Source organism: Eretmochelys imbricata, chromosome 3, assembly GCF_965152235.1.
Source record: "Eretmochelys imbricata isolate rEreImb1 chromosome 3, rEreImb1.hap1, whole genome shotgun sequence".
Lineage (NCBI taxonomy): Eukaryota > Metazoa > Chordata > Testudines > Cheloniidae > Eretmochelys > Eretmochelys imbricata.
Genome location: NC_135574.1, coordinates 182341727 through 182359339, shown reverse-complemented (window position 1 = coordinate 182359339; position 17613 = coordinate 182341727). Strand labels below are relative to the sequence as shown.

The 17613-nt window shown below is 40.3% G+C and overlaps 1 protein-coding gene across 1 annotated transcript in view; it reads right to left on the bottom strand.

The window, feature by feature from the left end:
• Positions 1-17613, bottom strand: part of LOC144262287 (follicle-stimulating hormone receptor) — a 160894-nt gene that overhangs the window by 34878 nt on the left and 108403 nt on the right. The window contains exon 5 of the mRNA XM_077812013.1: positions 2592-2663. Coding sequence (XP_077668139.1) covers positions 2592-2663 — 72 coding nt within the window. The remainder of the gene's footprint in view (positions 1-2591; positions 2664-17613) is intronic.

Here is a 17613-nt window from a genome sequence, read left to right as displayed (position 1 = left end):
TATATGTAGGGGCATTGCCAGGAGATCAAGGGATGTGATCGTTCCCCTCTATTCTACATTGGTGAGGCCTCATCTGGAGTACTGTGTCCAGTTTTGGGCCCCACACTACAAGAAGGATGTGGAAAAATTGGAAAACGTCCAGCGGAGGGCAACAAAAATGATTAGGGGACTGGAACACATGAGTTATGAGGAGAGGCTGAGGGAACTGGGATTGTTTAGTCTGCGGAAGAGAAGAATGAGAGGGGATTTGATAGCTGCTTTCAACTCCCTGAAAGGGGGTTCCAAAGAGGATGGATCTAGCCTGTTCTCATTGGTAGCTGATGACAGAACAAGGAGTAATGGTCTCAAGTTGCAGTGGGGGAGGTTTAGGTTGGATATTAGGAAAAACTTTTTCACTAGGAGGGTGGTGAAATACTGCAATCCGTTACCTAGAGAGGTGGTGGAATCTCCTTCCTTAGATATTTTTAAGGTCAGGCTTGACAAAGCTCTGGCTGGGATGATTTAGTTGGGGATTGGTCCTGCTTTGAGCAGGGGGTTGGACTAGATGACCTCCTTAGGTCCCTTCCAACCCTGATATACTATGATTCTATGATTGTATCTTAAGCAAGACAAAATCAACAGTATGCACTTAGGGTTGGATCCTACGCTCAGACCCATGAATAATACTGCCACAACAAATAATTAAAGAAGTTGCAGGATTGGCCCCTAAACTAATGCAGAAAAGAGTGGTCTTTTTTGGCCCTGATTCATGAAGGTACTTAAGCATGTAAGTAATTTCTCCACTAATGTCAACTACTTGTTCTTAAAACTAGGCCAGGCTAAACTGGGGCTTCTGACAGTCTATTGAATTGACAAGTATTCATTTCAGTCAGTTCCACAGTAATATATTTTTGACTGATATATAAAATGATATACTCATACACATTTCTGTTACTTGCTCAAAATACAGTTCCAAGCAGTTATACAGTATCACTCATAATTTAGACAGGGAGAATTGTTGTTTTCATGCTGTTTTTAATGCAAAGCAGTGAACATAATGAATTGCTTGCAATGCCTGAAACCTATTGCAGCTCTAAACTTGTCTCATTCTGAGCGCTGTATATGGCCATGATACTGAATTATCTGATAGTTAAACAGGGGCCTCATTCTGCAAGTGTAACTCCGATTGAAATCAACGGGAGCATCAGTAAGTGAAATTCACACCTGTACAAAGAGCCAGGACAAGGCCTTATAACATTTATACATACATGCATACACACGCATGCGTGCACGCACACACACGCACCACTAAATTCCCACTTATGGAGTGAAATCCTGCCCCTCTGAAGTCAACAGGAGTGTTGCAATTGACTTTAAGAGTGCCAGGATTTCAACCAACACCTATTTTGGGACTTAAATGGTGTGTAGGCCTCATGCTGGCCTTCTGCAAAGGGAGGAATTTCACCTCAGGCAAATAACCCGTGATTCACTAGCACAGGTCGATCCAGAGTAACTAAGTCTGAAGATGATTACAAAGCTTCCTAGAAAAAAGGTTACATAGGTCCTTGCATGCTGTACCTGCTATATGGATTCACAAAGAGCTAGAGTGCAATTCCAGAAACCCCATACTTGACAAAACACAGTACCAATATATTTGCATAGCAGTACCCAAAATAGGTGGTGGATTAATATTGCTGAAGATTAATGTCATATAAGATTTAAATCTAAGCAAGAGTAATTGAAACATACCCCAACTTTCTATTAATATACCTCAACGCCAGCCACCTGTAAGGGTAAAACAAGAGTGCCTATTCATTCCCTGGCTGTTCTGCTTGTGACTGCCAACTAGGGCTGCTGAAAAATTTCTATCAAAACTGTGTTTTTGATAGTGAATTCCTATGAAAGTCAATTGCAAAATTCCTACTGACTTCAAGCGGTCAGGATTATCAAAGCTGGTTTTTGATGGAAAATTTGGGTTTTTGACTAAATGAAAATTTTCACAGAGAGTGCCTGCTTTCCATGGAAAGTGTTGACTTTTTGTTGGAAAAAAAGAAAAGAAAAGAAAAATGTTTGTGTTTTTGGTTTTTCAACAAAAAGTCAAAATTTTCCATGGAAAAGTTTAAATTAATGATTTGTTCTCCATTTTTGTTGAAATTTTCTAAGGGAAAAATTATCCTATTTTCCAACCACCTCTGTGGCCAACACGGGTGTTGACTGCAGTGATTTTCTGTGACCTGTCCACTGGGAAGTGGATTGAGACCAACTCATTTCACACTGATCATAGAACAGTCACCAGATGACAACAAATTTCTGTCTCTACCAGCCTGGCTTGAATATAAATTGGTGACTTAGAAGTTAAAGGCTATTGTCGGTCCCATGAACCAAATGAAAAGTTCTCTGTCACACGCCATATATCAAATCTGGTATAGAGAAGTCACAGGAACAATCAAATAATGTAAAACAAATTATCAAAGCACACAAGATTACAACTGGTGATGAAGTGACAAAGTCACTAAACAAATGCAAAGGAAAACGTGTCCAAGATCTTATTAGAGAAGCAGACCATTCGAATGGAGATAACAAAAAGTTAAAAGCAGCCAATATAAACTTACAATAAAACTTTCTGGAGAGATTGTAGCTTATGTACAGTAGGTAAAAACTTAATGCCAGTGTTTGATATTGACCTAAAGAGGGAGAGAACAAATGAAGATTATTAGCCGTGGCTCAAGAATAAAATAAAACTAACAAAGAAGAAATACTGAAATAAAATTGGCAATCATGTAGGGTATAATTAATCCGTGTGCAGAAGGCCTATACACCAGGGAAGCCATACTTATGTTGTATAGTATGGGTGGGATATTCAAAAGTAGTGGCCTAACCATGAAGTCAGGAGTAAAACTCTCACTGATTTCAATGGGAGAGGAGTAAGGGCAATGCTGACTGCTTTCTGAAATGCTACTCTCAGGACTTAAACTGGTGTTGCCTAGGGGCCTTTCACTGATCCCCTGCACAGGGGTGCATTTCAGCCTTCATTTGTTAGGTTTCAGAAATGTATTTTGCTTAGATGTCAGTTCATCAATAGTGCTTTAGTTCAGCAACTGAAAGATCCAGGTTAGGGATTGATTTTAGGATACCCAAAATAAAATGAAAGAAGGGCATGCCTATTATACAGATTGGGGGGACCTAAGAATCAAGAGTAGAAAGCACTCGATTTCTAGTTTTACAACTTTTATTGATTTAATAAAGACATGAACTACCAGACTGAGAATAATTAAATTACCTGACCTTCTGGAGTGAAGAAAGATTCTGTCATGGCGTTTGTTTCTCCACTATCTTTTAAGCTGATTAATCACAGTGATACAGAATAACATATTTTTATAATATGTGTTTGTAAATATGAACTAATTTTTAAACACAATTTTTAATCTTCACTTTAGTGGAATTGTCATTTCCACTGGAAAATGCCAGGTTTCTTGCAACAGGGGTTGTGGTTGAGGCCTGTGAACATGCTCTTCAGAGTCCAAGACAAATTAGCTGGCAGACTTGAGTAGGACTCAAGGGCTTGTCTATTCTTATGGCTAGATCAGCACTGCTGCGATTGATGGCAGAGTGCTCTCCCATTGACTCTTGTGTTTCAGCTCCCCAAGAAGAGTAAGGTAAGTAAGTGGGAGAGCATCTCCCGTTGACACAGTGCAGTGTAGACACCGCTGTAAGTCAATCTAACTTAAGTCGACTTATGTAACTGAAGTAGCATAACTTAGGACGACTTACAGCTGTAGTGTAGACCAGTCCCCAGAAGTCCACAGGTTTTATTTGGCAAGGGTTACCCTGCCACAGTCTACTTAGACCTTCAGGCTAGTCACAGGTGGCACAGAAAAGCCCTATGGTCTTTTGCAGCAGAGCAAAGAACTAGTCCCATGGAGAAAACAAACACAATAATCCTGTCCCAGGCCTACCTTTCTCTGGGGAGACTCTGGCAATCAATCGGAGAGGTACTGAGCATGCCCTTTCCTCTTACTCAGCTTTCCTCTTTCCTTTTTAACTGTCTCCCTTACTACCTGACAGCAAGTGCAAATGTGGCAGGGCAGGGCCGAGTGGGCTCCGAGCAGCTGGTTAACCCTTGCTGGCCCAGGATGGGGATGATACACCCCAACACAAGGCAAAACCAGAATATTACAGAACACAATACTTTTTTTGGCTCATAAAATTTTATCCAGTTTGATAACATTGATGATATATTGATCACCTATAAACAGTGAAAGGACAGTGCCACAGGTATCAGCAAAGCTGCCTGGGCTTCTGGCTTAGAACAGTTGCATTACCAGACAAAGAGAAGAGCGGGCTTCAGTTAAGGCAAATTGCCTGTACGTATCTACTATGTGAGGTGGTATTGGAGGTAACCTTGAACTGAGAATACTGTTTTTTTGTTTTGTTTTTTTTTAAAGAAATATATTAGTGGTATATCGAATGTTTTGGGTATGTCTACATTAGACACTTCAGGAACAGAAGAGGTTATTCTATCACTGTAGTAAATCTACCTCTTTGAGTGGCAGTAGCTAGGCTCATAGAAGACTTCTTAGGCTTAGGTTGGCTTCATTACATTGCAGAGGGTATGACATTTTTCACAGTCCCGAGCAATGTAGTTAAGCCAACTTAATGTCGTAGGCTAGACCAGGCCTTTGTATTAGCATCTACACAGAATAGTGGTCTTCTGTTATTGGATGTAATTTTTTTTGCACACTTACATTCTTGAATAATTAAATGATGATGAAAAACTCTGGCTGAGACGCTGGAAAACATAACGAGCATTCATATAATGTTCAATGTGAACCTGAAATGTTCCTGAAAAGTTGTTAAAAGACCCTTCAGGTATTCATGACCAAACGCGGAAATCTAAACAGAACATCCAAATCCCACATTTGGGCATTTAAATTGACACTTAGGTCCATAAAATGGCCATTTACATGCCTAAGTGTTGATTCAAGCTCTCAAATGCGGAATATGGGTACACTATTTAGACATGATGAAAAATGGGTTCCTTGGTGGTCTCATTTTATAACCACAAGCCTTTGCATTACATGAAAGAACATTTAAAGGGATGGCACTGAATATGGAAGAATACACCTCGGGGACAATTTCTTAAATGTCACAATTACTTCGTCTTGGGAACAGGCATGCTTGTACTGGATAAAAACAACTCCAACTTGTCACAAGTGATCAAGAAAGTGCAACAAAATGTACTTTGCAAAACTAACATATACTGATAAATTGAAAGGCATTATTAATGCAGCAGGTGAGTCATTACAAGATTTTTATTTTTAATGTACATCTTGCAGTGCTGTACCCTGAATAGAGTTAGCAAAACAACCATTAAAAAAGGTAGAAAGACACTGCCTGTATCACCTTCCTTACAGTACTTAAAGTTCAATCCCTAAATAAGCTGAGAATTGTGTGGGGTTTGAGCTCCACAGCTGCCTTTGATTTTTCAATGAGAGTCCTATGGCTACAGTTCCATGCAATTGTTTAAGGTGTTAAATGTGAGAATCACTTGTATTTAAATACAAATTATACCATGCATTTGTTTTAATAACATCTGTGCTGAGGCAGATAACAACCTGTTGCCAGATTGTGTAGGGGTATAGTAGGGCAGAGGGGAGGGAATTAATAGCTCTCCTCCCCACATCACTCCCCAGAGCTTAGCTTGGTCCTTGTGTTCAGACAGTGCAAGGACTACAGTACTCTCGCACCACCACCATCACCACCACCACTAGGTCCCCCAAAGGGTGGGTCATGTTGGTCAGCAGAGCTTGCACCCCACAAGTGGGAAGAGGAACTTGTAATGTCTGCATGATACAGCAGTCACTATCCTTCTGTTTTCCCAAAGGTATTGGGCAGGATTCTGTTCTCACATCAGGTATGTGTAACTCAACTGGTTTTAATGGCATGGGATTATGGAGTATAAAATTTAGAAAATCGTAACACTTTTATTAAATCTACAGGTGGTGCAGTGTGTGGAGTGCACTGGTGGACAGGACAATGATTAGAAACAGGAGAGACTGTTTTTAGCAACTCATGTGGCAGAAAAACTAAAAACACTGGTTAAAGCATAGTTCTGTCGGGCCTCCCTCTCTCTTTTGTACTCAGACAACAAATCTCTAGAGTGGATAATCTTGTAATCTTGTTAGAATGTAGATAATCCCATTTACTGGATATCCGTCCTGCAGGACAGTGTTGTCAATATATTTACCATGTAATATATATGTTCTGTTGATGCTACCTTTAAACAAGTGTCTCCTTTAATCTACATTATAACTGAATCCCATCTACCATACATATAAATAGCTCTGTAGCAGCTCGCTTCTCCTCAGATTGTCAATGGCTACATTCCAAAGTCATAGTTGTCTTTTAAAAAAGGTTACACAGGATGGAGTGTTTTTTCCAAAAAACAAAACACCCACCCACATCTCTCTTGGGTTTTCTGGCACTCATTTGCAGATATTGAGCCAAATTCCACTCTTATTTATGCAACCATAGGAGATGCCCCATCAAATTGAGAGCATGGTTTAACTTATTAACTTATTGTACATATTTGTTAAAGGAACCAAATTCTTAAGTCAGAGACAAAGATGAGATTTCTAAATATTTCATACTGGTTTATATTATAAACATACATATATATATATATATATATATGTACACACACATATCCTAATAAAATAAACAAACTAAGATCAGAAGTAGTTTTAAATGCAGAAGCCATTTGAGATATAAGTCAAGAATTCAGCAGTTAAGAACACACTCAAATAACCTTTCAGAACAAAAAGTCAGATCGGCCAGATCCTCAGCGGAAGCAAATTGACATAGCTCCAGATCTGGCCCTGTATGTTACATGCAAATCCCAAAAGATAGTTACATATAATGTGGATGAAAATTTCTAAACGAAGTGGGAAAACCTCAGACATTTTGGTTGGAGTGTTTCAATTCTAATTCTTGAAAATGATCCAGTGGAATGTCAGTTCTATAATGAAGCTCTAGCAGGCAAACACGAACCAAGTAATTTGGTATATGCTAACATTCCACAGGAAGGTGCGTAGTGTGTAGGGCAGATTACCATAAAACTCTCAGGGGCAGTCTGAGCCACTTAGCCACAGTCCTGAGTTGGAAGAACTGCAGAGTCACCATCCCCCAGGGGGAGCTTGTGGAAGGGATTGTACCTCAGCGAAACATAATTAATTTCGTTTGAAGCTCCTTAAGGTATCTTTCAGGTGGTGCAGCCTGCTCCTTTACAATGTGCTCAGCCCAGTCCATGGACTGGTACAGTCAGAGCTGTATAGTCAAAGTGCTTTCCCAAGTGCAAGGGCTACAAATGACCTTAAACCTAGAGCAGAGCATGCATATAGGTGGGGAATGTCTCTTTGTGCCTGCCTGCATTCCCTTCCTCCCCTGAGGACACACTTAAGGACCAGGGGTTATGTGGAATTCAGTGTTAATCATCATTATGCTGTACTGTATCCTTGTAGCAAGGCCAAAGATCTCTGTATTTAGGAAGCATGCTATTAATTGTGTGTGCCAGCTCTTCCAAGAAGTCATGTCCTGCATGCACAAACACAGTGATGGAAAGCCTGTGACAGTAGGTTTGCCATCTACAAAGCAAACTAGTTTACACATAACCTGAACATTGTTTCCACTTTTTCCTGAGACCTAGTTATACAGCCACAATCATGTTCTGAAAATGTTATATTTAAATACTGTTTTCCTTTTAAATTGAAATAATTCAAGGTGGGAGCTGGACATACCCACTGTAACAGCATCATAGGACCTAGATTACATATGTGAACTAATTTTGGAAAGAAAAGAAAGGTTTGAAAAGGCATTGTGACATGCCAATGTATAATACCTCATCTTACTATCCTTCCCCCATATGACAGTTAGATAAATTATCTTGTACCTGTGAAAAGGTCAACAAGTTACCATTTTGAAACAGACTCTCTCTCTTTGGCATGCATATACCCAAGAAAGCCAATTAACAATTCTGTCTCTGCTTGAGAAAGACTGGTGAGGAAGTTCATGGTGTGTTTTTTAGTTTGATGATGTCTGACCCAGAAAAGTTTATTATATTTGAGTACAGGATTTTTTCTCAGACTTTTTTCCAGTGATAATATAGGATGTTAATGGGCTGCAGTGGACTCCATTACTGCACGTGGGGATGTACTTCTACCAGAGCTGACAGGCAATACCATATTAATATTCGGTACTTAGAAAATGTAATTATCCCATAGGTTGATGGGAGCACTGAGAAATCTAGCCATCACTTCTTCCCTAGCCATAATAAAGAGCTAGTAATAGTATTCATATGTTTGAAGAATCTTACAGAAAACCCCTTAAGCAGCATACTGCAAAGTTCATTAAATTGATGGACTACTGATATTTTAATACTTTGCCCAGTGTCTCTCCATCTCATGCATTGACAATGTTCTGTGTTTTATATTGTCTTCTGCAAACTGACAATAAGTACCTATTTTTGCTTTAGTTTTTTTGAACTGGGTTTTGACGATCCGATCACAGACAACGTACTGGCTGTGGATCTTAGAACACACGATTTGGCATACTGACCAGGCCAGTAACCCATTTAGTCTGATATCCTGTCATTGACATTGACCAATATCAGAACCTTCAGAAGAAGGTACAAGACTCGCAATAATGGGCAATTATATAACAACCTACAATTTCTTCCTAGCTTCTGATGGTTAGTCTGAGTTATGTTATGGTGCGTGAGGGTTTGTTACTCCCCTTGCAATTTTTCTCCTATTTTATGAGTTGTGGATGTTCTCCACATATATAGTCATATACATGCCCAATCCTTTTTTGACTCCTACTAAGCACTTGGCTTGAATGGAATCATATGGCAGGGAGCCCCACAGATTAATTATGCAGTGAGTAAAAAAAGTATTCCCTTTTCTCAGTTTTAAATTTCTTGCTTTCCATTTTCATTGACTATCCCCTTGATCTTGTATTATGAGAAAGGGTAAACAGGAGAAGCTGATTTACCTTCTTTTTATCAGTTGTTCTTTTGTACATTTCTATTGTGTCCCCTCTGAGCAATTTCCTCCCTAAACAAAACTATCCCTATCTTTTCATCATTAAAATAAATGTATCTCTGTCCTCTAAAGAGAGGTTGAGAAAAAGGCAAAGGGTAGCCTGTGAAACAGTCAAGAGCATGGAGAACATTGGGGTATTTCATCTAGAAATGTGCCAAGGAAGGACATCTGGGTATCATTGTAGGCATAGGAGGGCATAAACAGCTTGAAAGTATAAGGGTCCATCACCATCACAGCACTCATTCTTTCTCTCTTTCTCGTTCTCAACAAATGACAATTCCAGGGTGGATACATATTAAATAGACACTGGGCTAGAGAGAGGAGGTGGGAAGCCTTGAGTCCAGTGCTCTGAGGCTACCTACCAGATCAAGCCCCACAGGGAACTTGGGCAACTGAATGTCTATCTTCCCCAGGTTTGCAAATTGCTCAGAGATTTAATGGAAGATAGGCTACAGTGGGACAGAAGTGTGCATACCACAGGGTCCAAAACTTAGGGTGCCTAGGAAACTTTGACAGCAGAAAGTTAGCGTGAGTCTATGTACCGACAGGGCTAGACAGAAGCCAACCAGGAGTTTTGTGGATCGCAGTGGTGCTGTGCACAGGTACTTAGATGTCTAACTCTGGAGTTTAGGTGCCCAAGGTGCTTTGTGAATTGTACCCAGGCAATTAGAAATCATCAGAACTGGTTGAACAAATCGTTATGTAAATCAGCACAGCTCCATGCTGCTACAGTGATTTACACCAGCTGAGAATCTGGACCAACATTCATACCAACTTTTGGCAATTTCTATTGAGTAATTATTCAAGTTTATAACTGAATAATACTGCAAGGTTTGGCATTTTAGCAATCAAATAACTGTTTGGAAATATCTTTCCCCCCATTAAACTGTAGTAAGCACTGTCCCAAAGGTGCTGTGGAGGGGAACTTTAAGGAGAAATTGAACAAAGGTTTAGGGAAAATAAGGGAAAGGAACACAAAGAGATGGAAAGGAAAAAAGGAACCAGAATGTGAAAGAGCTGTTGGCAGGATTAATACTAGTGACAGGTCAGGCTATGACAGCTATGTGGAGAGAGAACGAGCACAACAGTCAGTGCCCTATAGTGAGCAGAGAATTGGGTGGGTTTGATAGCTTTGAGTTCAGTTTCCACGCATTCATAAGTGTGGATGTTTTCTTTGTTACACATGGCTGTCTTGTAGCTATCTCACTTGGGCCATAATTCAGCGCCCTTTGAAGTCAAAGGAAAGAGTCCCAATGGTGCCAACATATAATTGGGCTGGGGAGGCTTACCCTTTCCTTGAGCATCCTATTTCATGCATTCCTACTTGGAAAAAGAGTGAAAACAGTGTATTGATATCTATGCAAAGACAGATGCTTTTCTGTTTCCATATATCAGTTAGTTATATTTGAGAAAATATGCTGTTGTTCACTCTTTTTTGTAGGCATTGCTAGTCCTGCCAAGTAAACTATATTTGGCATAGGCTATGCATTCTTTGCTGCTTGCTGTGAGGATTTTATTTAGGGTAAACAATGACATACTTTTGCACCTATGTAGCCGTCTATAGTCAAACATAAAGGTGTAGTAGTTCATAGAGTATGGGGTAACATTCAGTCTGGCAGCCAAAGGAAAAAGGCATGTGAATTCTACTCATGACAACTGGAATATCATTCATTTTCCCCATTGCCAAGTAAATATGCCTTTACCCCACAAGAAGATGTTTGCATTGTTATTTCCCAATTAAACACCCTGACATTCAGTTAGTCAAATTTCATAGTGGCTTCAGCTAGTTTTTGTACAGCAGACACTCAGCCAGACTCTAGCCAGGTTACAGCCCCATTGCTTCTCAGTGGCAAATGCCCAGCACAGCACAGCATCCCACTGGAGAAGGGGAACTCTCTGCTGGAACACTGCGCAGCATCAGACCTGTGCCTCTGCCTACTTCCTTGTACAGAAGTTGGGGATATGGTGTGATGGAGGCTGTGCTCTGCTACATCAATCCTCCACTGCGGCAAAGTCCATTACGGTTCCTCTATCACTGGCACAATTCAGAGCTGCTTGGCTGCAACTGGAAGTGGCTTCGAGGCTGCCTCTGGCCCTTTGGATTAGGGAACTATAAATTGCTTCATGACACGTGCCCCCACCTCTTGCACTGAGTGAATTTAGTTCTAGAACTTCATCTCCACTCATTAAAGGAATGCTGCACAACAGCCCAGCAGGGGCATACTATGGGGACAGAGAGGACTCCAGCAACACACAACTCAAAAGAGGGGATATTTTTTTTTTAAAATATCTTGGGTCAGATCAGATCTATAAGATGTCTAGTGAACTGAAATGCACAGAATAGACAAACTTCATTAGCATTACATGAAGGTCCAAGATCTTAATTAGCAGACAATTGTGATGGCATTGCTCCTTAATGACAAGAAGCTTGCAACAAAATATCAGTGATATGGCTAACATTTAGAGGAGAGCATTCTGAAGCTCCAGTGGCAGAATCACTGCGTCTGATTCCCTTCTCACACCATTGATTCCTATAGAGTTACTACTGATTTACACCACTGTGAGAGGCAGCTCAGGGCCCACTATTTTATTAAATCAGTGGTGAATCCCAGCAGGTGAAGATTCCTCACAGTCTGAAAAGGTGTTTATTTAGGGCTGTCGATTAATCGCAGTTAACTCACGCGATTAATTAAAAAAAATAATTGTGATTAAAAAATTAATAGCAATTAATCGCACTGTTAAACAATAGAATACCAATTTAAATGTATTACATATTTTGGATGTTTTTCTATATTTTCATATATATTGTATTCTGTGTTGTAATTGAAATCAAAGTGTATATTATTTTAATTCAAATATTTGCATTGTAAAAATGATAAACAAAAGAGAGTATTTTTCAATTCACCTCATACAAGTACTGTAGTGCAATCTCTTTGTCATGAAAGTGCAACTTACAAATGTAGATTTTGTTGTTGTTACATAACTGCACTCAAAAACAAAACAACGTAAAACTTCAGAGCCTACAAGTCCACTCAGTCCTACTTCATGTTCAGACAATCGCTAAGACAAACAAGTTTGTTTACATTTACGGGAGATAATGCTGCCCACTTCTTATTTACAATGTAACCAGTAAGTGAGAACAGGCATTTGCATGGCACTTTTGTATCTGCCAATCCACATCTGAGATTTCCTGGGAAAGGTCAAACTAAAATGTAAACAAAGGCGTCGTCTGAATCATTCATGGACATGTGACTTGCCCAGGTGGCTACAAACTCCATCCTGTTGCTGTGATTTTGCACAGGAGAACAAAGGGGTTCCACCCACAAGAGAAAGAATATAAAAGGCCCTGGAAACCCCTCCCCCATTTTGTCTTCAGCTGGCTTAAGAGATGGCCTCTCCACACCAAAGAGATGCCTGAAAGAAACTGGAACAAAGGACAGTAACTATGGGAGTGTGAGTGATTGCTGGACCCAGACTAGGAAGGAATCCAGTCTGTGAAAGAAGCTTATTGGAACATCTCTGGGGGTGAGATTTCATCAGTAATCAGTTTCTTAAATTATTAGGCTCAGACTTGTGTTTTTTGTTTTATTTTGCTTTGTAACTTACTTTCTTCTGTCTGTTATTACTTGGAATCACATAAATACTACTTTTTATATTTAATAAAATCATGTTTGCTTATTAATTAACCCAGAGTAAGTAATTAATATCTGGAGGAGCAGACAGCTATGCATATCTTTCTATCAGTGTTATAGAGGGCAGACAATTTATGAGTTTACCCTGTATACACTTTATACAGGGTAGAATGGATTTATTTGGGGTTTGGATCCCATTGGGAGCTGGGTGTCTCAGTGCTAGAGACAGGAGCACTTCCTAAACTGTTTTCAGTTAAGTCTGCAGCTTTGGGGATGTGGTTCAGACCTGGGTCTGTGTTGCAGCAGGCTGGCATGTCTGGCTCAACAAGACAGGGTTCTGAAGTCCCAAGCTGCAGGGAAAATGGGCTCAGAGGTAGTCTCAGCATATCAGGTGGCAGTCCTAACTTGTCACAGTCCCCTGTACTGATTTACCTGCATTCTGTCATATATTTCATGTTATAGCAGTCTCAGATGATGACCCAGCACATGTTGTTCATTTTAAGAACACTTTCACTGCAGATTTCACAGAACACAAAGAAGGTACCAATGTGAGATTTCTAAAGATAGCTACAGCACTTGACCCAAGGGTTAAGAATCTGAAGTGCCTTCCAAAATTTGAGAGGGATGACGTGTGCATCATACTTTCAGACGTCTTAAAAGAGCAACACTCCAATGCGGAAACTACAGAACCCGAACCAACGAAAGAGAAAATCAACCTTCTGCTGGTGGCATCTGGCTCAGGTGATGAAAATGAACATGCGTTGGTCCGCACTGCTTTGGATCATTATCGAGCAAAACCCATCATCAGCATGATCGCATGTCCTCTAGAATGGTGGTTGAAGATGAAGGGACATATGAATCTTTACCGCATCTGACAGGTAAAGATCTTGCAATGCTTGCTATAAAAGTGCCACGAGAATGCCTGTTCTCACTTTCAGGTGACAATGTAAACAAGAAGTGGGCAGCGTTATCTCCTCCAAATGTAAACAAACTTCTTTGTCTGAGAGATTGGCTGAACAAAAAGTAGGACTGAGTGGACTTGCAGGCTCAAAAATTTTACATTGTTTTATTTTTGAATGTGGGCTTTTTTCTACATAATTCTACATTTGTAAGTTCAATTTTCATGATAAAGAGATTGCACTACAGTACATGTATTTGGTGAATTGAAAAATACAATTTCTTTTGTTTTTTTACAGTGCAAGTACTTGAAATCAAAAATAAATATAAAGTGAGCACTGTATACTTTGTATTCTGTGTTGTAACTGAATTCAGTATATTTGAAAATGTAGAAAACATCCAAAAATATTTAAATAAATGGTATTCTATTATTAACAGTACGATTAATTGTGTGGTTAATCACAATTAATCATGATTAATTGTTTTAATAGCTATTAATTATGTGATTAATCCCAATTAATTGTTTTAATCACTCGACAGCCCTAGTTTACTTATCGGCTTGACAAGTATGATTTAACAGGGCTGCCTAGAACACTAATGTGGCCACAGAATGCTGCAAAAGCACTTCCAAGCTGCTCAGCAGGACAATCTTGCACCTGCACTGCACAATGAGAAGGCCCATTAAACATCAGACACCGAGTCATCTTTCAGCTGCCTTCACAACTGGAATAAGGATTTATTTACTGATACTCATACAACTGGAATTTCTGGTAATTCCCTGTGAAGATTATTTCAGTTTAACATAATTGTGGGACTGTTACAGGAACTTGCTCATAGAGTGGAATGTGGGGTTGGAGTGCAGATAGGCCATAGGATCTGATACTGAAAGGTACTGTGGGCCTTGAAACATAGAATCATAGAAAATTAGTGATGGAAGAGACCTCAAGAGGTCATCTAGTCCAACCCCCCACTCAAAACAGGACCAACCCCAACTAAATCATCCCAGCCAGAGTTTTGTCAAGCCAGGCCTTAAAAACCTCTAAGGATGGAGATTCCACCACCTCCCTAGGTAACCCATTCCAGTGCTTCACCACTCTCGTAGTGAAATAGTTTTTTCTAATATCCAACCTAGACCTCCCCCACTGCAACTTGAGACCATTGCTCCTTGTTCTGTCATCTGCCACCATGGAGAACAGTCGAGCTCCATCCTTTTTGGAACCCCCCCTTCAGGTACTTGAAGGCTGCTAACAAATCCCCCCTCACTCTTCTTTTCTGCAGACTAAATAAGCCCAGTTCTCTCAGCCTCTCCTCATAAGTCATGTGGCCCAGCCCTCTAATCATTTTTGTTGCCCTCCGCTTGACTCTCTCCTATTGGTCCACATCCTTTCTGTAGTAGGTGCCTCAAAACTGGATGCAATACTCCAGATGTGGCCTCACCAGTGCAGAATAGAGGGTAATAATCACTTCCCTCAATCTGTTGGCAATGCTCCTACTAATGCAGCCCAATGTGCATTAGCTTTCTTGGCAACAAGGGCACACTGCTGATTCATATCCAGTTTCTTGTCCACTGTAATCCCCAAGTCCTTTCCTGGAGAACTTCCACTTAACTAGTTGGTCCCCAGCCTGTAGCAGTGCATGGGATTCTTTCATCGTAAGTGCAGGATGCTGCACTTGTCCTTGTTGAACCTAATCAAATTTCTTTTGGCCCAATCCTCCAATTTGTCTAGGTCACTCTGGACTCTATTGCTACCCTCCAGCATATCTACCTCTTCCCTCAGCTTAGTGTCATCCGTGAACTTGCTGAGGGTGCAATCCATCCCATCACCCAGATCATTAATGAAGATGTTGAACAAAACCAGCCCCAGGATTGACCCCTGGGGCACTTCACTTGATACTAGCTGCCAACCAGACGTCGAGCCGTTGATCACTACCCATTGAGGCCGATGATCTAGCTAGCTTTCTATCCACCTTATAATCCATTCATCTTGGGCTATACTGTAATTCTTTAACTTGCTGACAAAAATACTGTGGTTGACCGTATCAAAAGCTTTGCTAAAGTCAAGGTATATCACATCCACCGCTTTCCCCATACCCACAGAGCCAGTTATCTCATCATAGAAGGCAATCAGGTTGGTTAGGCATGACTTCGGTCATCACCTCTTCCTTGGCTGAACAAGTTTGTTTTGTCTCTAAAACAAAATTGAGTACGCTGGCAGAAGAAGATTTCATACCACATTTTAATGAAATCAGTGAAAAGAATAAAATTCACCACTTTTTGTTCTATTCGTGAAACTTCTTACAATCTTTATTGACTGGAAGCACAGCTGCAATTCAAGTGCAAAGATTGTGCTGTGCCAAGAGGAGACAAGGTAACTTTTACAACAAATAATAGAAACTTTTTTTTACTAGTGATAAACCCTTCTGTTTTTATGTTCCCGAACATTCTGGCACTTAATGAGATTATTTCCTCTTGTCAATTACAGCAGTTATTTTATTAGGTAAATATAAGTTGATCTAATATAATGAAATGACTGGAGATAATTCATCATCTTTCACAGTACCACATATTAAAACTAAGGTATAAGAGTCTATTCTTTATTGATTTTGTACGTACATAGCCCTTTTTGTTCATTGTTTTTCATATTTCCTCTCTATTAATAACTTCTTCTATTTGCCATATATAATGTAGCTTCTTTCATCCCAAGGAAATACACATTTAAGACTATGGGAACATAAGGGTAGCCTTACTGGATCAGATTAGTCCACTATCCTGTCTCCTACAGCAGCAAGCATACAATGCTTCACATGAAGGTGCAAGAAACCCTGTAGTATGCAGACATGGGATGATCTATCCCCATGAAAGTCTCCTCTCCCTAACAAAAATTACCATTGGGCCTGAAGTATGAGGTTTCATATCCCTTCCAATGTTTAGCAGTAATTATGACAACTCTGGATATTTTTGTTATCCATATATATTTCCAGCCCCGCTTTGAATTATCCTAAATTCTTGAACATACCCATATCATGTGGCAATGAGTTCTGCAGTCTAATTAGACACTGCATGAAAAAAGTATTTGCTTTTATCAGTTTTGAATTTGCCACCTTTCAATTTCATGGCATGGCCTCTTGTTCTTCTGTTATGGGACAGCAAGGACAGAAGGGAGGACAGAAGCTCTCCATTTACCTTCTCCAAACCCTTCAGCATTTTATATACTTTTATCATGTTCCCTATTTCTCTCTTTTCTAAGGTGAATACTGTCAGAGCCAGGGAATGAGGGGTCCTAGCTGGCAGGGCTGGGAAAGAAGCAGAACCAGAAGCTTTGAAGAAGCTGCCCTTGGGCAAGCACATTAGTTTGGGTTTTGGCTTCGGGAGTGATGGAGATAACATTCCAGGGGCACCAGCAGCAAGGGGTGGGGCTGTTTTCCAGCTTCCTTAGCATCTGGAGGGGGCCAAATGTGACCTGTACTCTCAGTACTGGCTACAGTCCTCTGTGCCATGCTCCACTGAATGGCCACAGGGAGACAGTGGAAGTTTTGGGGAGGAATGATGCACTAACCAACCTGGCGGATGGCAAACTCTTTTCTGTTCTATGTAGGTTCTTATACCCGCCCCCTCATCATCATTGTCTCTGAGAACCTAAAAGGATGTTACCCTTTTCACTTGGCAGCCCAAAGGAAGGCAGTGAGATTGTGAAACTGCTCATCCACCAGGGACCCTTAAACTCTAAAGTGAACAGAATGCTCTTTGAGAGCAGAGAACTCAAAAAGTACAGCTCCTACATCAATCCCAAGAATAAGAGTAATGAAAGCACACTGCCCCATGCTGCCCAGCACAGCCATACAGGTGAAGGTTCTCCTGGAGGAGCTGATTGACTTAACTGATTCTGAAGTAAAAATATCACTGCCTGAAGTTTTATCTTGGAGTTTTCCATTCAACTGTCAGCCAAGACAAAGCAGCCTTAGCTTGAGAGATAAAATGATATCGTAGTCCAAACTGATGTTCTAGA